The sequence below is a fragment of the Nymphalis io genome, chromosome 27, assembly GCF_905147045.1.
Source record: "Nymphalis io chromosome 27, ilAglIoxx1.1, whole genome shotgun sequence".
NCBI classification, from domain to species: Eukaryota; Metazoa; Arthropoda; class Insecta; order Lepidoptera; family Nymphalidae; genus Nymphalis; species Nymphalis io.
Window position 1 is genome coordinate 2,538,861 of NC_065914.1, and position 23,357 is coordinate 2,562,217.

General features: G+C 34.0%; 1 protein-coding gene across 2 annotated transcripts in view; it reads left to right on the plus strand.

Annotated features, from left to right (window-relative positions):
* LOC126778790 (multidrug resistance protein homolog 49-like) overlaps positions 1–23,357 on the plus strand; it is a 61,702-nt gene that overhangs the window by 23,998 nt on the left and 14,347 nt on the right. For both annotated transcript variants that reach the window (XM_050502453.1, XM_050502454.1), the window contains 8 exons: positions 13,517–13,710; positions 15,212–15,356; positions 16,248–16,348; positions 16,914–17,085; positions 17,624–17,748; positions 17,933–18,128; positions 18,831–19,055; positions 22,395–22,581. In XM_050502453.1, the coding sequence (XP_050358410.1) occupies positions 13,517–13,710; positions 15,212–15,356; positions 16,248–16,348; positions 16,914–17,085; positions 17,624–17,748; positions 17,933–18,128; positions 18,831–19,055; positions 22,395–22,581 (1,345 nt within the window). The remainder of the gene's footprint in view (positions 1–13,516; positions 13,711–15,211; positions 15,357–16,247; positions 16,349–16,913; positions 17,086–17,623; positions 17,749–17,932; positions 18,129–18,830; positions 19,056–22,394; positions 22,582–23,357) is intronic.

Sequence of the window (23,357 nt, forward strand, 5' to 3'; positions counted from 1 at the left end):
GGAGAGCAAGCGCTGGACAAAACGCTTTAAGTGCTTTCAAAGGAGTGTAAGCCCAGCTCACTTCCAAAATCGGGACTAAATAGTGACGACAAACGACGTCAAAACGTCGAAAAATGACGACGTAAAATTTCGTCAAATTTGGACAGCTTTCGATAGAATATAAATAGTAGTAATAAATAATATAATCACTTTTAATTGTACTATTGAAATATTTATTCAATTTCTTCTCTTTTCTTCTAATCAACTAAGCTTGAGTGAGTACTTTATAGTTTTTATTGTATAAGGTACGCAGTGACAAGTGGGCCATCTGATGTCAAGTCACCACCACCCACAGACTTTGGCATTGTAAGAAATATTAACCACCTTACATCTCCAATGTAACCTTAAGAACTAAGATGTTACGTCGAAAAGGGTAGACCCCAATATATCTAAAAATCCGACGATGTATCGTACAAAATATAAAAGTATAGTGTCTTCGAATTAAAAAAGTTTGAGGAGGAGTGTTATCAATTATACTGTAACATTTTTTAGCAACGCAGGAATTGAAGCTGCACTTCATGGGTATCGTACAACAGCTAAGCCAATTAGCTTTCCGACTAAGCTTAAGCTATGCATACTGCAGCCTTATTTTTACACGACTGCCCAAAAAAGGAGTGTAATGTTTTCAGTATACATGAGTTTCGACATTCCATTATATTTTAAATGTCAGAACAGATTTTGGATGTGTCTGTTAGAATGCTCACACCATCCCGAGTGACATTGGCTATATTTATTTCGATATTTGGCTGAGCTGTCTGGTTTTTTTTTTTTCATTTTTATGCCATCATAATTACTTATTTTAACTAACAAAATTTCTATTAAGTGAGTGAGTTCTTAACTCACTTTGTATCTCACTCCTGAAATTTTGAAAAACGACTTCCATATTGCTATTCTGTAAGTACACTCGAGACTCGCTGTAGAAAACGGTCGTGAAATCTCAGAAAGTGACATGCGACATTGACCATAATAATCATAAAATTTCAAGAATACACGCATCAAAATAATATATCACAATAAGTCGGTATTACAATTTATCTATTTAATAAAAATAATTTAAATTCGGAATTACAAACCATATATTTAAAAAATCGTTTTAATTTTCCAAAACTATAAATAAATTTAAAAGACACGCTAAAGTCTTACATTATGCCATAAAATGAATGTAATGTTTAACAGTGCTTTAACTCAACTCGTAGTAATATCGTTACATATTATATTTTATATATCAGCTCGCTGCACACACACCGTCGTCACTTCGCGCCAATACCAATATATATATAGTCTATTTTCCCGCGCTCCGCGATGTGTGTCATCCGAGCTGACAGATGAATAGATACACAGATAATATATATTCATATTATAAAATACTAATTAATACATTATTGTAGATATGTGTTGGTAATGTGTACACTACACTTAACATTCTTATTAATATTACAAATATTAAAGTTAATTTGTTTGTTACCCTTTCACGTGTTATTTAGTCAACCGTTTATGAAATTTTGCAAACACGTTCTCATGGGTACAGAAAGGGACATATCTATCAGCTGTCATGAGAATAACATGAGTAATGTGTACTTGTAGTCTAGTACACTTAAGCTATTAAAAAAAAACAATAAATGTCACTGGCACTAATGTTGTAATGTTTATTATAAAGTATTTATATTATAATTATCCTAAACACTGATTGAATTTTCTTATATGATATAAACATTTTATTGATTTTTTTTTTAATTCTAAAGTATTTATTTATTATTTTATTGTTTTAAATTTAAGTTTATGTTTTTTTCATTACTGATTAAGATGCTTAGTGTCTTGGGATGTCGTAGTTAACCATAAGTGTGGCAACTTTTATGTCATGTCGGGAATCCTAAATAAATAAGTAAATACAAGCTAACCATCTTTCTCATAAAACATAAATTATAATGCAGAACCCATAACGCTAAACCATCTAGCTCTTGGCTTTTTACTGCAAAGCGATTAGGCAATCATCTCGCTTTATAATATGCTGTTTACTACAGTATCCTCCACACGTGTAAAACTTATATTTCCTTATAAGACACAGACGTACTTAATCGTGTTTTATAAATCTTTAAACAAGAATAAATCATCAATTATTGTATATGGTATAAAATAATAATTTAGCTATCATTTTAAGACAAATAAACTAACGGCGTGAGATCGTGCATTTTGGCACGGCTTATTTTAAAAAAGTCCACGGCGGGATATAGCTATCCCAGCTAATGAGCCACATTTGTTAGCTTCGATAGCTGCTTTTGTTTTGGTAAAAATAATGAAGACTTTGGAAATTGAATACTTGTATTAATGATAAATAATTATAAGAACTGATGTGTGTCGCGCACGCGAGTCGAGACGACAAGTGAAGTAAAGTTGGTAGGCGCGTCCCCGCACCCCGCGATGATAGATAGTGAAGCGCCGCAACAATAGTTGTATATCACCAAAAGCCGAAATTAATTCATCATATTTTTAATCTGTTATGTCAAAACTTCAAACTTTTTTTCCCCTACGGATACAGTTATGTGGGGCTCGCCGGTGTCCAAGGCGTCACGTGCGCCCCGAATATCGGAATACCCACTATAAAACCAGCGGTACCCTTTCCGTCTTAACGAGGAGCGCCACGGGATTTTTGCGCATGCTACCGTGACGCTCTGAAAGAGCGAAGGCCATAACTCAGGGGTACATATTTACATGCTGTTATTTATTTTATGTACATTATTATATATTGTGTTATAACACGTTTATTTTAATTGGTTTTTCTATACGTAATTATTACTACGTATCACATATGTAAATAATACTATTAAAGGTATTAACATATTTCTAGACAACCAACACAAATTATTTATATCATACGTAGGCGTATTGGAACCTTAATGATTCAGTGGATATAGCACGTAGATTTCAACTGAATTTCCGAGATTCAAATTCAGATAAACACAGATTAATATATAAATAAGCAAAGAAAAAATAGTTATCTACCATTTTCTCGTCTGTTTGTCAAAGGATTTTGTTTTGTTATTGACGAACAATTCAATACAAAATTAAAAAAAAACACATTACATTATATACATTGGAAATAAGAATAGAAAAAAGTAATTAAGTTATGTTATCCTCAAATCTTCAATAAAGATAACGGTCGAATTTTGACAGCTTTACAGCCGCTTAAACATACAAATGGCGTCAAAATCGTCAGCCTCGTCAAAATGACGAGCCGGTTGGCGTGGTTGGTGGACGCTTGCCTTTCACGCCGAAGATTGTGGCTTCGATTCCCACCCAGGAAAGATATTTGTGTGCATGAACATATCTGTTTGTCCTGGAGTTTGGGTGTAATTAAATATAATATAATAGTTCTATATAAGTATGTATTTACAAAAGAAAAATAGTATATGTAGTATATCAGTTGTCTGGTTTCAGGATATTATTATTATTAATATACCTAATGATTTTTTTTGTCTTTGTTTCTTTTTGGTGAATAAAGTTATTTATTATTATTATTATTATTAATGGCGGAGAAATAGACAAAATATATATTTTTATAAATTCCTTCTTTTTATAATCGACTAAACATAGACTGTTTCAATTGTTTATTAGTTCCGGATTCACGCAAATTCACTAAAACAATTAACATAAAACTTTTTTATAATATAGTTTCCAAAATTCCAATGCCTATTAGTACGTTTATGGTTACATCCGTTAACGGATGGTCCGCATTCCGGTCTGTGTGCTTTCAATAAGAATATAGTCAGTTGAGAAACTATATTTGCTATACATTTGAATTTTAAACAAATTTTAATAAATAAACTATCTGCAGAAAAAAATATAACAAAACCTATTTAAAAAAAAGGGAGGAAGACGCATAAATAATAAATAAGTTAATTAAATTGAAAACAGTAACTATGTAAATATAATACATAAATATATATAGGATACAGATTTAGGATCAAAATACATATATATACTTATAGAAGATTTACAATTTACAAAAATCTTCAGAGTCGAGTTTTTTATATAAACGTAACAACGTACAACAGATGCGGAATGCAATAGAATATAATATACATTTAATTATACATTATTATTATAATATAATAAATCAAATTAAATGAAAAAATTGTTTGCAATTAAACACAACCTTGATTTAAATCAATGAATAATAACTTCACGCTATTAAACGCACTTTGAAAAAAAAAACAAAAAGATATTAGAAGTTATTTTGTATGACGACATTTTAAGCGAAATTATTAAACTCTATGATAAATAATTATTTACTATGTCATTATTTTTAATTTATTCTTTATTTCCTCCTTAAAAAAGGCAAAGGTATTGCATCATACAGCCTTGTCATTATTAAACTAAAAACGTTAATTTTTTTATGTGTTGCTAATTATAATAATATAATTAAATATTTTAAGTAGGATAGGATCAATTTTTATTGTTAGATATAAGTTATCAATGTTTAATTAATGGCAAACTATAATTTATGCACAACGATAGGATAAAATATATAATTATTAAAAGAACAATGCATCATTTTTATCAAACATAGATAAAGTTAATTCTTTAAATATTTGAAAAATAAATCACGCTAATAATAATTTAAAAGAGTAGCAATTAACGTGGCATACATAGAAATAGAATGATTATTGCTCAAAAACGTTTTTAAAACACAATATTGTATCTAAAAGTTATTATTAAATCAAATTAATAAATAATAAATCTTTTTGGGACAATATAGATATTACTATTCTTTTTTCGCAAGGTTATCGTAGTTTTTTTTTTATAAATACGTTAGTTTAAGTTATGGTCCACCTGATGGTAAGTGGTCCACCAATAGACTGACTTGTTACAACGCCAATGCGCCACCAACCTTGAGAACTAAAATGTTATGTCTCTTGTAGCTATAGTTACACTGGCTTACTCATATACAACACAACCAAGTATAGTATTGCTGATTTGTAGAAAAATATATAATGACTGTGCTCCTAGTACCTAACCAGACGGGTAGGTAGTAAAGATCATGTTTATTCGATCCCAATAGTGTATATGAATGACCATATTAATTTATATATGTGTTCTAAAACATGCTAAACATGACAATAAGATGTAGATGAAGGGCATAGTCCTAAAAAAAAACATACTTAAGTTTACTTCTTTGCGTAGGTTGTGCATTACATAACGAATCTTCTTCTTAACGAGTCTTCATGTCAAGTCTCTCTCCTGACAAACAAATAAGTCAATGAGGACACTTTTTATATAATATTTATCTATTCTAATAAATGAGGAGAGGTTTTTATTGTAATTGAATTGAAAAAACTATTAAACGAGTATAAATAAAACTATACTAAAAGATGCAGCGCGTTTAGGCAGTGGTTTTAGTTGAATTGATTTGATATAAATACCCGTCAGCCGACATGGCCCAGTGGCTTGAACGGTTCGGGCAAGCACCACTGAATTTTCATGTGCTCAATTTGTGATTATAATTCATCTCTTGTTTTACGGTGAAGGAAAACATCGTGAGGAAACCTACATGTGTCTAATTTCACTGTAATTCTGCCACGTGTATTCCATCAAACCGCATTGGAGCAGCGTGGTGGAATAAGCTCCAAAACCTTCTCCTCAAAACGGGAGAGAAGGTCTTAGCCCAGCAGTGGGACATTCACAGGCTGTTACCATACCATACCAAATACCTGTCCCGGCTCGCACGGGTAGAATAACATACAACATACTACATAAAACGATTATATCGTGTAACCATATTGATTTACGCGGCCGCCAGTAAATCTTACAACAAGCCTATTTTTTCAACATCTTCAATAATAATCGTGATATTTCAGTCAATTCACATAAAACCATAATGAATTATACACCAAAACCTTCCTCATGTCATGTCAATCACTCCATCCATTGGTGAAAACCGTATAAAAATCCTTCCTGTAGTTTTTGAGTACAAACGGACAGAAGCGAAGCTTTGTTCTACAATACACATGTAGTGACGTATCATTGTATAAGCGGCTGCGCTTCCTACTTCGCAGTTTCATCAGCTTATAATTCAGATTATTGACGTGACAAGCGTGAATATTACGTCCTTATATAAGTATATATAATTAACCTTGAAATTCATTGATAAACAGCATTACAATAATGGATTTATTATTATATAAATTCCCACAAACTTGAACTGTTGGAACAATATAATTTCAATTATTTTATCTGTGCCAAGCGGGCACAGATTGTTAAGGATTTATTACGGTAAATTATATGAAATTTAAATAAAATGTTTACAAATATTGAAACAGTATAAGCGTAGCAAGCCTTAAAATTTACATATTTTATTTGCTCTATTTTTATTTTGTTATTAACTTTAAATATGTATACTAAAATCTGTATATAAGGGGTGTCTTACGGTTGAGGCCCGCATAGGCGAGCCGGCCGTCAGAGCGTCACGGTAGCATAAGCAAGCGATCCCGTGGCGCTGCTCGTTAAGACGGAAAGGGTAGGTTTGTATAACTCTATTCCACTAAGCCAGAGTCAGATTGGTTTTAATAGTGATACTATTTAAAAAATAACGTTTCATATGATTGACATTCATAATCGTTGAAATACGAGTCGTTGATTGTACTGAAAACTTAATTAAAGGTATGTTTATCAAAGCAATAATAATAAAAACACTTTAATTGTTTCAATTAATAAATGGTCAAGTGCAAAATAATTAAGATAGCATTGTTCCGTAGATCAGCAGTGCTGTTCCGTAAGAACTCACTTCATTACTCACTAGTGAAATGTTGACAACCGACTTATGGTGATATACTGTTTTGATGCGTGTATTCTTGAAATGTTATAATCATTGTCAATGTCGTATATCACACATGACATTTCACGGCCGTTTTCTGCGGCGAGTTTCGAGTTGGTTCCTACAGAATAGCTCAAAATAGATCATTTAGCACCAAAGGTTTCAGAATTGAACTACGACCCTTCACGTATTGCTAAGCTATTACAAAGTAAAAAAATCTTGTAATGTACAGGTATTAAAAATGAAATGATGATGACCTCTTGACCGCAGGCCAATCTCAAGAGAGAGCGCAATCCGACACGACTGAAAAGAGTTCACACACCAACTACAAGACTGACAGCTACCGAGAATCTTCGATTGAACCTTTTCATTGGTCCGACCTAGGGTTTGAACCCCAAGATCTTTGGTCTTATATCCACTAGACCAACGAGACAAGACTATAACAAAAGAACATACAAATATGTTATTTAAAACTCATAAATGTTTTACTGGTAGTAGGGCTTTGTGCTAGCTCATCTGGGTGGGTATCACCCAATCATCAGATATGCTACCGCAAAACATCAGTACTTGGTGTTGTTGTGTTCCGGTTTGAGTGGTAATAACACTGGCACAAATTAAAGGCACAAGGGACATAAAATCTTAGTTCCCTAGGTTGGTGGCGCATTGGCGATGTAAGAGATGGTTAACATTTTTTACAATGCCTATGTCTATGGGCGTTGGTGACTTACCATCAGATGGCCCATATGCTCGTCCGCCTACCTATACTATAAAAAAAATATAATTTAAAAAGTACCAATAAATTACTCTTAAGTAGATCTCAATAAAATATAAAATAACGGAACTCTATAACTAAGAACACAGTAATAATTTTTATTGTTATTAACGAACAACACATCAGTTTTAATCAAAAACAATATAAAGTCACGGTTCTATCATATGACGAGTACATCATCACACAATTCTCATTAAATGTACAATTAATATGTTTTTAAACAAGTACAATTAACAATCGCTATTTCTTTTGTCATAAAATCCTCTTTTAAGTTAACAACGTCTGTGTGCTGTCAAAGGGATGTCTTCTTCAATCTTTTAAACTGTAATACTTACGTATATGACTGCCTCATTGGTCTAGTGGCTAGATGTAAGCAGACATGACGCAGACCCGATGGCCCTGGGTTCAAAACCCTGATCGGGCCAATAAAAAAGGTATTGAGTTTTTCTGTCGAAAATTCTAACCGCCCGGTGTTTGGATGTTGGAAGTGTGTACATTCCCGTGCCTCGAAAAGCACGTAAAGCCGTTGGTCCTGCACCTGAACTCTTTCGGATCGTGTCGGATTGCCGTCCCATCGGATTATGAGAGTTAGATAATAATGAGTGCACCAGTGTTTGCGCACACACTTGTGCACTATAATATCTCTTGCGTAATTGGCTAATCTCTCTTGAGATTGGCCGCCGCGGCCGAAATCGGTCTGGAGGACATTATTATTTATATTTAGAAATACATTTTCTTATTGCTTATATAAAAATACTGTTACAAATATTTGCCAATTATAGGCTAACTTAAAATTTAAATATTATAGTTAAATAGGCGATGTAAGATATTGTTAATATTTCTTGCAGTAGTGACCACTTACTATCAGGTGGCTCATTAACTGAGAGTAAAAATATCTTCGAGTATAAAAAATATCGTTCAGAATTTATAAAACCTTGGTAGCGCTGCTGGAAGCGTGGGGGTGAAATTTTAACGACTACTCAGTAAAGTATTTTTATTATTATTTTACTTGTTTCTAGAATTATTTTCACAAGCAAATCAATGAATCGTTCTCCCCCGACGTCAACAGTGTCTTAAGCCGAAAATCGGCCTCACATAAGGCGTCCTAGGACACGCGTATTCTGAACTCTTAAGTGTGCTCCCAAAATCTGGCTGAGTATCAAGATTCAACCCTCGCCCGGTGACGCTGTTGAGGAAATTTGAAGCAATAGCAAAAGGTCATTGCAAAAAAAAAAAAAATTGTGTGACTGTTCAATATCTATGATACAATTAAAAACAATAACGTTTCATATGATTGACAAACTGATTGATTTACCGCAAAACAATAGTACTTGGTATTGTTGTGTTCCGGTTTGTAGGGTGAGTGAGCCAGTGTAATTACAGGCACAAGGGACATAACATCTTAGTTCCCAAGGTTGGTGGCGCATTGGTGATGTAAGCGATGGTTAACATTTCTTACAATGCGATTGTCTATGGGCGTTGTTTACAACTTACCATAAGGTGGCCCATATGCTCGTCCGACTTCCTATTCTATAATAAAAAACATTCATAATCGTTGAAATACGAGCCGTTGATTGTACTGAAAACTTAATTAAAGGTATGTTTATCAAAGCAATAATAATAAAAACACTTTAATTGTTTCAATTAATAAATGGTTAAGTGCAAAATAATTGAGATAGCATAGCATAATATCTCCTGCGCAGCTACTAATCTCTCTTGAGATTGGCTGCCGTGGCCGAAATCGGAGGTTACTTTAGGAGCAGTTACTTATTATTACTTATATATATATATAATTAGCTCAGTAGTTAGAACACATAAACGATTTCGTGAGCATATAGTAAATACTTTATAATCAGATCTACTAACACTTAAAAATCCAGTACATTATTAATAATATTACTTTCATTAATAAAATGCAAGTTAGATTACTGTATAGTATCTTGGAATCCATATTATAAAACATATTAAGATAGATTAGAACGAATACAAAAAAAAACTTAAAACTTTTATCGAACAAAGACCGTGTGACTCATAAAATAAGCAATTACGATGCCTTTTTACGCCATTATACTCGTAAAACTAACTCACCGTAGAAATATTACAGACTGTTTTTTACATAAAATTATAGCATGAGATAAAGGTAGGTGCTAAAATTTGACAAGAATTAAACATTGTGACTCCTAGGCTTAATTCGAGTGTAATTAATGCTCAAAGTTTTAAATGTAAGCTGTCGAGAACGAATTTAATTATAAACGCTCCACTGAACAGAGCTGGAAAATGCTAGAATAAATGACAAAAAATGTTGACTGATATATTTTATAAATCGTTAATGTGAAATAAAGCCAAACTCAAAACACACTTTATAAAGTTATATGAATTAACAAAAATACCTCTTACATATACAAATTCCATTGAAATTGTTTTGGTTAAGAAATTTAAAAAATGAAAATTTTAATTTAATTTAATATTTGTTTGTGTTTACATAATTTTTAACTTTTGATCTCTAGATTCACAATTGCATCTATATTTACTAGTTTCTGTTAATGTCAAAAAGAAAGTTTTTTTTTGTTTTTCGTCAATAAGACACTTTTTATTTGAATTATCTATATAAGTATGTATTTACAAAAGAAAAGAAGTATATGTAGTATATCAGTTGTCTGGTTTCCATAGCACAAGCTCTGTACAAGCTTAATTTGGGATCAGATGGCCGTGTGTGAAAAATGTTCCAGGATATTATTATTATTATTTTAAGTTAGCCTATAATTGGTATATATTTGTTTTATATAAGCAATAAGAACATGTATTTCTAAATATAAATAATAATGTTCTCCAGCCCAATTTCGGCCACGGCGGCCAATCTCAAGAGAGATAAGCCAACTACGCAAGAGATATTATAGTGCACAAGTGTGTGCGCAAGCACAGGTGCACTCTCTATTTCCTAACTCTCATAAATTTACGTGATTTTCGAGGCACGGGAGTGTACACAATTCCAACTTCCAGACCCCTGGCTGCTACTGAGAATTTTCTGACAGAAAATAATAACTGTTTATTGGCCCAACCTGGGAATTGGACCCAGGACCTCCGGGTCTGCGCCCTTCCATCAAGCCACTAGACCAACGAGGCGGTCTATTTCTTAATATTTAACGCTGACTTTCTAATCAATAAAATAAAACACATGTAACTTAAATGAATATGGCGGTTTCAAATTTACATTTACAGCACCACAGATTTATAAAATTAATTAAATTAATTCGTGTCATGCTTGGTACTCTTTCAATGGAAAGAAAATCGAAAGTCTATCATATATGTATCCACCGACCCGTATTGGAGTAGCGTAGTGGAATAAGCTCCACAACCTCCTATAGTAGACTTGAGTAGTTAAAACGTGAAAGCATAATAAACACACGAATACATTTTTGTATTATCGATTCAAAAAATAATTTAATTTCGCTAGAATCACATATCATTTTTTTGGGTCGTACAAAAAAAATTATTATTACATTTGTCGTCGTTTCTTGATCCGATGTGCTTGACGGTGAAGGAAAACATTGTGAGGAAACCTGCATGTGTCTAATTTTATTGAAATTATGCCACATGTGTATTCTACGAACCCGCATTGGAGCAGCGTGGTGGCATAAGCTCCAAACCTTCTCCTCAAAAGAGAGAGTAGGCCTTAGCTCAGCAGTGGGACATTAACAGGCTGTTACAGTTACAGTTTACAGTACAAAAATGATATTAACACTAAAAATCGGTTCATCCGTTTAGGAGTTACATACGACTCAGCTCAGGATCAGTAATGCAAACCGGAACACAACAATACATACATTATTTCTGTTTGGTGGTAGACGTAGTTAGTGGGTGGTACCTACTTACTTGCAACTAAAAAAACACCAAGGGCTCTGTAATTTTTTACCAAGAGAATCGGAATACCGACTAAACGGTGACATGCTGTTAGGATTCTTGCCACCATTCCACACGGTCATGATTTGTATTATATATATATATTTTTTTATTTAATCATCGGCGCTAAAAAGTTCTTATAAGTTTAATGTGTGCATGCATGCGTCTTTAAAACAGAAATTTAAAGAATTTTTTTATTAACTGTTGCTTCTCAATACATATTATGTAATGCTATGTATGTACGGAAAAATATTAATGGTTTCTTGAGAAAATGTAATACACATAACATTGGTACAAGGAACAAACACAAACTAATTACTCCCGTTACTCGACTGCATAGAGTCAGTAACTCTTTGTGGGGCAATATTTACGGTTCTACAACAGGATCTCAGAAAGCGTTCAAAATGCCTCAGTTGCTAAATTTAAAAAAAAAATGTAAAGGAACACTTATGTGCTAAAGTACAATTAATGAATTTATGGATGATAGCTCACCTTGGGAATGAATTGACCTCCTCGTGGCTATTTTTAAGCACTGAAAATTTGTAATCGAAACATGATAAAAAAATCCGATGTGTTTCTTTCACCGGTTCTTGTCAGGGCTGGGTGTTTCTTTGATTTTAATTTTCAAAACGGATGAACCGATTTTTAGTTTTCTCTTTCGAAATTTTACTTGCCCGAGAATTCGATTAAAGAAATTCTCTTCATCAATTTGAAGATCATTAGCTGTTTCCTATTGCTTTTCTACTGATCTGATGCTGCAGCATAATCAGGAAATCAGCATGATATCCAACTCCTCGCGAATGTGCGACAGAGGTCACTCATTGGAACGTTTTCAACGAATAGGTTATTTGAGTAGGGAACTTTTTAATTAAAGTTTTATACATATTTGAAATCTTTAATGTAAGTATATGCTATTATTTACTATGTAAATAATGTTATTATAAAATATTTCCGTCATACTCCATAACGTATTCGCTACTGGCGATATCGATAAACTGGATATCAATGCGTTTATAATTTCTAAATCAATTAACTAATTAAAATTCCTTTGTAAAAATGCCACTTGCGTACTCAGGAGTCGTGATGGTTCAGTGGTTAAAACGTTTGAATATTGAATGAAGATTGTCGAAGATGATTATAATAATAATAATATCCTGGGACATTATTCACACACGGTCATCTGATCCCAAACTAAGCAGAGCTTGTACTTTGGAAACCAGACAACTGATATACTACATATACGACTTTTCTTTTGTAAATACATGCTTATATAGATAATTACACCTAGACTCGGGACAAACAGACATGTTCATGCATACAAATGTCTGTCGTGGGTGGGAATCGAACCCATACCCTTCGGCGTGAAAGGCAATCTACCAACCACGCCAACCGGCTTCACGCCAACTGTATTAACGATACAAAGAGGCAAAATGTAGTCTATTAATAAAAGAGGAGTCTTTTTTGTAATAAGTAACTAAAAATTATCTAAAACCACCTAAATTATTTATAAGAAACTGATAATATGTATGTTCAGTTATATTATATAATTGAGTCGTTTATACATGATAATCTTTATATGGACACGTACTGTTAACTAAAATACTATAATAGTATTTTTTTATTGAAACACCTAACATAATTAAACCAAATACCACATGATGATAAAAAAAATATTATATGAATAATAAAAAACTATATAGGCTACATCACTATTATAATTATTTTATACAAAAAAAAAAGTAACACTCGTGTGCTTGGATGAAGAATTAAAAAAAAAAGAATAGAATAATTAATTTAAAATAATCATGACCATATTTTTCTGGGCAACCTAATCAGGACATGTTTATTTCAATGTAACATTTAAGAAAAAAATATTTTCACCCGGTAAGCAGATGGGTAAAAGTGAACACTAATTCGGATCTTGTACTAAAAGAATAAATAATTGATAGTAACTGATTTATAAATATAATAAAGCATTATTTCTATTGTTTCAGTGGCGATATTCGACATGGAGCGAAGTGACGGCCACGATTATAGGAGCTCTTCTCGGAGGGGTTTGTTCTGGTGGTCTGGTGGCAGCGGTTTTGATTTACGGAGAACTGACGGCACTATTTATCCAACGTCACAATGCAAAGGAACCGCCAGCAAAGGATCTAATACTACAAATTTTTGGTGGAGGACAGAAATTGTAAGTATAGCTAGCTGATAAGAATTTAATTATATTTACATTATTTTCTGGAAATTTAGCACATTAAAGAAAGTTGGATATTTTTGGGGTTAGCCCATTTTTAATTTATTTATTTTTATTTTTTATTACCAACATGACATACAGTAATAATTACAAATGAATATGTCTAAGGGTAAAAGTTGCCATACTTAGAGGTACGACATGCGGAAATAAAACTAATATAAAATAAATTATAAGTGGTATTAATATTACAACAATGCTAGAAACTACTAAACAGTTACTGGTGGTAAGCCAAGCTCGTCAAGTCGTTCTTACAATACCAATGTCTATGGGCGTTGGTGACCACTTACCGTCAGGACCCGTATATTCGTCCGCCTTTCTATTCTTTAAAAGAAAACTATGTAATAACACAATAAAAACAAATTTTAAAACAGAGATCAGTTCTTATGATGATATAAATTTTGCAATACAATACAATAACAGCCTGTAAATGTCCCACTGCTGGGCTAATGCCTCCTCTCCCTTTTTGAGGAGAAGGTTTGGAGCTTATTCCACCACGCTGCTCCAATGCGGGTTGGTGGAATACACATGTGGCAGAATTTCGATGAAATTAGACACATGCAGGTTTCCTTACGATGTTTTCCTTCACCGAAAAGCACGAGATGAATTATAAACAGAAATTAAGCACCTGAAAATTCAGTGGTGCTTGCCCGGGTTTGAACCCACGTTCATCGGTTAAGTATCACGCGTTCTTACCACTAGGCCATCTCGACTTTTGCAAGCTTATTTAAAAATATATTGACATCTGACTTCTAATCTATTAATAAGGAGTATAGGCCTAAGTTAGACGGACTATATATTATTTTATATCTATTTTTTATACTTAATAACGCTGTCTTGGTTAGAACACTGAAACGATTTGGATGAATTTTGGTATATAGCAAGCTTCTCAACTCTTCCCTCCAACACTAACATCTCCGCATAACCTATCATGCGGGCAAAGCTGCGGACGAACACTAGTTTTGAATAAACAAATCTACACGTGTACCTATTGTTTTTATTATCTTTCTATTATTTTGAAAGAGTTTAACAGTTTATTGTGCTACAAGTTTTTATTTTTAGGCAGATATTATTTGAGTCGTTTTCTAGTGCTGTTTTTTTATTATATGCATGTACTGTTTTTATGAAACGGCTGTAATATATATCTATTCTCTCGTATCCTAATACTAACATAAAACCAGTGCCGCAATCACATACCGGGGCTGAGAAAGCTTAGCTTAGGAATCATTCAACAGCTTTATCTGCCGCACAGTTCCAGAATGTTCGTCTTTAAGATAAGTCGTGTTTATCTCGATCTTCGCGATTTGCGACTATGCGAATGTGAATGAATTATGAGTGAAATGAAGTTGCACTTTAATATTTAAGTAACGTTTCAGTATTCGGCCGTATGTCAGCCATAAAAATAGGTTATTAACGCATATATTTTTTTCAATAATTTCAGAGATGACGGAAATAGAACTCTACATATGGACGCCCTTGTCGATGACTCAGTGGCCTTCGCTCTCGCCAGTGTCGTTATCATGATATGCCAAATGGTAGCGGCAGCTGGTGCCGTCACACTAGCTAACTGGGCAGCTTCTAGGATGGTAAGTAAGCGACACAGATGGGTGTGATTTAGTGATAATGAGAATCCCAAAAAACGTTACAAATTTTTCCATAGTATCGCTTAACACAACTATCAAAGAATGTTTGCGATGTAAAATTAAATAACGACTATTACTAATTATTAAATAATTTTACGACTATATATGAGTTGCATTATGAAAATTCAGTTGTATTCTATTGGTGGAAAGGCCATCTGATGATAAGTGGTCACCATCGCCTATAGACATTACAGTAACAGTACAGTAACAGCCTGTTAATGTCCCACTGCTGGGCTAAGGCCTCCTCTCCCTTTAGAGGAGAAGGTTTGGAGCTTATTCCACCACGCTGCTCCAATGCGGGTTGGTAGAATACACATGTGGCATAATTTCAATGAAATTAGACACATGCAGGTTTCCTCACGATGTTTTCCTTCACCGTCAAGCACGAGATGAATTATAAACACAAATTAAGCAATTGAAATTTAGCGGTGCTTGCCCGGGTTTGAACCCACGATCATCAGTTAAGATTCACGCGTTCTAACCACTAGGCCATCTCGGCTTTATAGACATTAGCGCTTTATAAAATATTAACCATTCCTTAAATCGGTAATTCGCCACAAACTTTGAAAACTATGATATGCTTATAGTCGTTATACAGGCTCATTCACCTTTCCAACCGGAATATACTGCTTGGCGATTATTGGTGGGGTTTTGTTCAAGCCCGTTCGGTACCTACCCAAAGCCCTACCACCAAGTATCACTCACTATTATTCTACTACCAAACAGCTAGTCTTTACTGGTACTAATTGTCACTGATATGGCTGTTTAAAATATAACTATGTCTGCACATAACCCTACTGCCATGTTTATGTAAAAAAACAATTTACTTTCTAGATAACAAGGTTAAGATGGAAGCTTTTACGGTCTGTGCTTAGTCAAGAAACAGCATTCTTTGATACAAATACGACGATGAACTTTGCGTCGGCTCTCACCGAGTAAGTTGAAAATTATCTATTTTTAATGTTATATTGCAGGAGATACTGCAGATTCATCAGTATTATAATATCAGCCGGAAAACGTCTACTACTGGACAAAAGTCCCCAAGGATTTCCTCGATGGCTGGTCTTATGCTACCCGCATGGTCCACCTTCTAGAGAGACTGTCCGACTGAGAATTTTGCGTTTTCCGTTTCGTGGTGTCCACTCGAGAACCTTTCAGATATGTGAGCGATGTGCTCCACTCAATTACTGCCGTTAAAGAGAAATATTTGCCGGTTTTTTGTAGTCGACAATGTCTTTAGCGATTTCGGAAATGGCGGCTATTCTCATGTTGGATTAGCAGGCATGTGTCATATTATTATTATTATTATTAAACAACTTTATTGCACACACAAAGAAAAAAGAAAATACAAACAGAAGTAAAAAAAAGAAAAACAAAAACAATTACTTAAAACTTAAAGTTTAACTTTAAAAAAAAAACAAATACTATATATTTAATTTTTGGAAACGAGTACGAAGCTTATATTTATGTATAAATTAATTCTAATATTTCTTTCAACAGAGACGTAGACAAATTAAAAATGGGTGTCGGTGAGCATGTTGCGATGGCCGCGTATCTGGCTGGCAGTGTTATCATGGCTTCAACAGTTGCATTGGTTCATGGCTGGCAACTTACGCTAGCGGGCTTGGCAATTGTGCCAATAGCGTTGTTCGTCGCGGCAACGGTTGCTAAGGTAAATAATAATAATAATAAACAAATTGTTTGTATTGAACCATTTATTCTATAATATTTATATATTATATCACGCCATCTTATCGCTTTCTCTGATGACGGGTGGTTCATTTTTCGCCAAAAAAATCGGAAAGCAATTCAACATTACAGAAAAAAGGTAAATGAAAATTGGTGCATATATACACATTTTAGTTGAGGTATGGTGGGGTTCGTGCAAGCCCAACTGGTTAGGTACCACCATATTTTAGAGCCAACATCTATACTTATTATTGTTGTTTTCCGCAATAGAGACATAACATCTTAGATCCTAAGGTGGATGTAAGCAATGGTAAATATATCCTTCAACGCCAAAGTCTATGGCCGATAGTAACCACTTACCATCCACCATACCAGGTAGCCCATATGCCCGTCCTATCTATATAATTAAAAAAAAACACTTTGTTGGATCTCAGTACTTTATAATAACATGTCAGGTGATGGTCTTTATATAAATTTTGCTAGTGTTTTATAAATGAGTAATTTCTACATTCGTCCTTTAGAATCAAACTCGTTGTTCTTCGGAGGAAGTGGTCTCATATGGAACAGCAGGTAGAATAGTTGAGCAAGCTCTTTCCGCCATAAGAACCGTCAGAGCTTACTCTGGAGAGAAAGTGGAAGTTACAAAGTAAGTTTTTATCTGTTTTTATTTGTATGTATATATATTGAATAGAAATAAAAATATTTTTTATGTATTTATGAATATTTTATAAATATTATTGTATTTTTAATATTGTAATTTTACTAATTTATTTATGTTTTATATGTTAAATATATTTATTTATTTTAATAAAGCATTTATTTTAACTTAGATACTCTGAGGCTCTGAACGGCGCAAGCGCCGCAGCGCGCAAGCGTTGCGCGTGGTCGGGCGCCGGCGCGGGCCTAGGCTGGCTGCTGACGTACAGCTTAAATGCTGTCGTGTTCGCTTACGGAGCCGCTCTCTGTGTATATGACATGCCGTTAGATGCTGACGAGAGGGTGTACCATCCTGGAGTCTTAGTGACGGTAAAAATAAATACAAGACTTCTACATTACTAGTAATGAAACAACCTGGGTTGTGGTGGTAGCTTAACGATTTATAAGTACTTGTGAAAGCCTATTTGAATAAAAATATTGCACGACTACGTTTCATTAAAAATATGATCCTGATAGATGCGCCACCTACCGCCAGTCACATCTAAACCATATTTTCGATATTATTTAATAATATCCTGGGACATTATTCACACATCAATCTGATCCCAAACTAAGCAGAGCTCGTACTATGGAAACCAGACAACTGATATACTAAATATACTATTATTTTGTAAATACATACTTATATAGATAATTACACCCAGTCTCAGGACAAACAGATATTTTCCTGCACACAAATGGCTGTCCTGGGTGGGAATCGAACCCACAACCTTTGGCGTGAAAGTCAATTATCTACCAACCACGCCAACCGGCCCGTCAGACCATCCAAGAATACATTCAAACAGACAAAAAATATTAACAGTTTTGACCTAAATTTAACAAAGAAATCAAGTTTTCAAACAATTTTAGAAAATTCTTACTTATATTATAAATGCGAAAGTTTATTTGTTTATTTCGCTTTTACTACTCAGCAAATACATACACAGGGGTACAGAAAAGGACAATGGATTCGATCCCCATCCTCAAAGTGAGACAAAATTTGTATTATAGATAATGTATCGTCTTTTCTAGGTTTTATTCTGCACATTTATGGCTGCACAGAATATTGCAATGTGCAATCCACACTTGGAAATATTTTCGACAGCGAGAGGAGCAGCTAAATCGCTGTTCAAATTGTTGGAGCGGCAGTCGAATATTAACGCGCTAGAGGACTCAGGGATCAAACCGGAGAGGCTCAAGGGAGATATTGTCTTCGAGAACTTGTACTTTAATTACCCTTCAAGAGCCGATGTCAAGGTAAAATAATAATCCTACTAAAACCTAACATTTTAAAAAGGGCTTACAATAAATATATACATTAATAAACACACACGCACCCACGCACACGTGCACACACATACACATACTGATGATATGTTTACAATATTATATTTTAATTATTTTTCTTCTTATGATTCGCTATATATACAAGCGAAATACTACTCATCACGAGATCTCTTAAGCTATCTGCCCGATTGACTTGAAATTTGTCACAGTTGCCTTCCCTGACGTAGACGCTCATTGAGAACGGATTTTACGCAAATCCTATCCAAAATATATTTTTCTTTTCATCTACCATGCGAAGCCAGGACAATTAGCTAGTACACGCACGTCATTTACTATTATTTAATATTTCAATTATATTTCTTTTCTATTGATTTGATATAATGTATAATTGGTACATTTAAATTTAGTCGATAGTAATTACGACCACTGCGTCTGTCCGTACGAGTGATCTCACAAAGAATGTTTTGTTAAACGGTTTATATTGATTAATTAACTTTAAATGATTATTTTTTTGCTTCGTGTTGTGAAATAAATATAATTCATTTCATTTTATTTTATACGAATCAATATTAAAAACAGCTAATGCATAAATCATGGTTACATGGAATGGTGATAGTGCTATCAACATTTCTCTTCCTCCCTTTCCATATTGAATCGAAATTTATTACATTTGCTTATTATAAAAATAGGTCATTTACAATTAATCTATAGCTCGGCTTTGAGCAAGCTCGTATGAGTCGGATTAACCATAATTTATCACCAAACAGCAATACTTTGTACTGAGTGAACCAGTGTATTACAGGCATAGTGGATCTTCATGTGACATATTAAGAATATTGTGAGAAAGTGGCTTCAATTTATTATGCTGTTATATAACACGTGAGACTTAAATAGACACCTCGCTGTAATTCGCCCTTTCCAACTTACCCGCGTAAAGTCCCAGCTTGTGCGCTTTGTAGCGATAGCATTTTTATTACGTCATTCACGACTGGTCCAATTAAGTACCGACACAAAAGTGCGATGAGACGATGCACAAATATGCAAGTACGCACGACGCATCGCAGGAACTTGCTAATTAGTTTGTAGGTGATTATTAGTTAATATGTTTACACGAACCGTGGAAGCGAACCATATCGCAGCAATGCGCCGCGTCTTTTATACTCCGAATCAGGGTTCACAACTAAAGCTAGCTAGTTATCGTACCAGGGCCCTTAAAATTATATTAAAATAAATTATATAAAAAAACACATAAATTAAGTCTGGATGCGTTACCTCATAAAAATTTCCACGTAATGAATATTATTGCTTACATTATAAAGTTTCGTACAATATTTTAACATATGAAAAATATATATATTAAATAGTTACAGGAAATAAATAAAATAAAGGCATAACCTTAGTTATATTCCCTTATTGCATAATCTTATATCATTCATGATCATGTTTCACACATGATACTACCATATTGTTTTCAATTTTCCTCTTGCCTTATATATTTCGATTCATACCTAATTACAATACATCTTGTAATGCGATATTAATCATAATATTTCCAGTATTTTCATGACACATAGATAACCGCAAAGTATAATGTTAATAAAGTTTCCATTCGTAAACAAATTCTGATATATGACGTAAAGAATTATGAGGATTAATAAAGAAACGACATAGACAATTATTGTTTTTTTTTTAAATGTAAATTGCCTATTGAGGCGCGAGTGTAAGACCCAAATGCCGTGATAGCAAACGGCAGCTATCTCTTATGATGCGCTCTCCACTCCATTGGATGTGCGTGGCGCATATACTAGGTAAATACGTTGCTTTATAATATTACTGTGAGAAGCATTAACAAAAACAAAATATTTTTTATTCAAATATATTTTTACAAGTATATATGAATCGTCAAGCGCTACCACCGGTTCGGAATGTGGATTCTACCAAAAAACCGGCAAGAAAATCTGTACCGTAACCGTACCGTAACAGCCTGTGAATGTTCCACTGCTGGGCTAAAGGCCTCCTCTCCTCTTTTTGACGAGAAGGTTTGGAGCTTATTCCACCACGCTGCTCCAATGCGGGTTGGTAGAATTCACATGTGGCAGAACTTCAGTGAAATTAAACACATGCAGGTTTCCTCACGATGTTTTCCTTCACCGTAAAGCACGAGATGAATTATAATCACAAATTAAGCACATGAAAATTCAGTGGTGCTTGCCCGGGTTTGAACCCACGATCATCGGTTAAGATTCACGCGTTCTTACCACTGGGCCATCTCGGCTTTTTTCTGAAGAGAAAATCTGTAGTAACGCTTTTTTTTACAAAAATACAAATTTGGTATCAATTACATACAATTAGCATGCATGAGATCCAGCAATCATTCAATCCACGAATTCTTGTTAGATATATATTCAGCAACAGAGTAATAGACTTTACTAATAAGATATTTTTTATAACTAATTGAAGCCTGCTTTGTGGCAATTCAAGTATAGATGAGGGAATTTTATTAAAATTACGTATACATAGCCCTAAAAACGATTGATTTATTATAACGGAAGCTTGGAATGATTATTTAATTTTTTTTCTAGTATTAAATTACCGTAAATGTTCGCTACATCGCCAATGCGCCACCTTGGGAACTAAGATGTTATGTCCCGTGCACCTGTAGTTACACTGGCTCACTCACCCTTTAAACCGGAACACGACAATAGTAATTGCTGTTTGGCGGTAAAATTTCTATTGAGCAAATTCAAGAAAACTACAACCACATTTATTTATTAGTTTTCTCCAATTAGATTTTTTTTCAATAAACATTAATTCAATGCTCCACACGTGTCGTCCCGCCATATAAAATATTCTTTATTTGCATAACATGTGCACATTCATGGATGTAAAAACTAATTAAAAAATCACAATATATTTATAATTATAATTATAAGAGTCGACGTACATATATTGTGTAATAACACACAGACCACATATCTCTTGATAATTAAATTAATATGAATATATTTTTTATTGCTGCAAATTGTATAAATGCAATTATAAATGTAACAGTCTGTGAATGTCTCACTGCGGGACTAAAGCCTCTTATCCTTTTGAGAACGCTTGGAGCTTATTCCACCACGCTGCTACAATGCGGGTTGGTGGAATATACATGTGGCAGAATTTTAGTGAAATTCGACACATGTAGGTTTCCTCGCGATGTTTTCCTTCACCGTTTAGCATGAGATGAATTATAATCACTAATTAAGCGCCTCCATTCCATCTCGGCTTTTTATACAATTACATTATTTTTTTAAATTTAATTCTTAGGTTCTGCGTGGGCTTTCTCTGATAGTAAAAGCGGGTGAGACGGTAGCGCTTGTCGGCGGATCCGGATGTGGGAAGTCGACTTTATTGCAACTGTTACAACGAGCGTACGAACCGGACAGTGGCTGTATATCCGTTGACGGTCATAAACTGAATACATTACACTTACACCACTACCGGAGGAGTATTGGTAAGTGGACAATTCGATAAATACGAATTATATAATCTTTTATTTATAAAGTAACAGCCAGTGAATGACCCACAGCTGGGATAATTGAGATAAGGCTTGGAGCTTGGAGCAGGTTTGTGGAACATTGCAGAATTTCAGTGAAATTTGACACATGTTCTTCCACGATGATTTCCACGCATGATGAATTATAAACACAAATTAAGCACCTGATAATTCTTGCTGCTTGGGTTTGAACCCGTGATCATCGCTTAAGAGTCACGCGTTCTAAGTTCTAACCACTGGAAAATCTCGGATCCGATAAATTATTATTGACATTATTTTAATTTACTTTTGTTGTATACTTTTTTTAACTGCGTTTTGTAATAGAGATATTTATATTATAATAAGACACAAGTGAAATATATATAATACTAATCGCCGCCGCGTGTCGCCCACGAGTAAGTGAGAAGTGTGTTATGTATCTTATGTCCTTTTCTGTATTCTCCCGATAATGTGTATGCAAAATTTCATGATGATCTACTGAGTAGTTAAAACGTGGCAGCGTAAGTAACTTACATTAAGTAACAGCCTGTGAATGTCCCACTGCTAGGGCTAAAGCCTCCTCTCCCTTTTTGTGATGATTTTGGAGCTGCTCCAGAGCTTGGTGGAATACACAATGGCAGAATTTCAGTGAAATTAGACACATTCAGGTTTCCTTACGATGTTTTCCTTCACCGTCAAGCATGAGATGAATTATAATCACAAATAACATATACATATACATTAGAACATGAAAA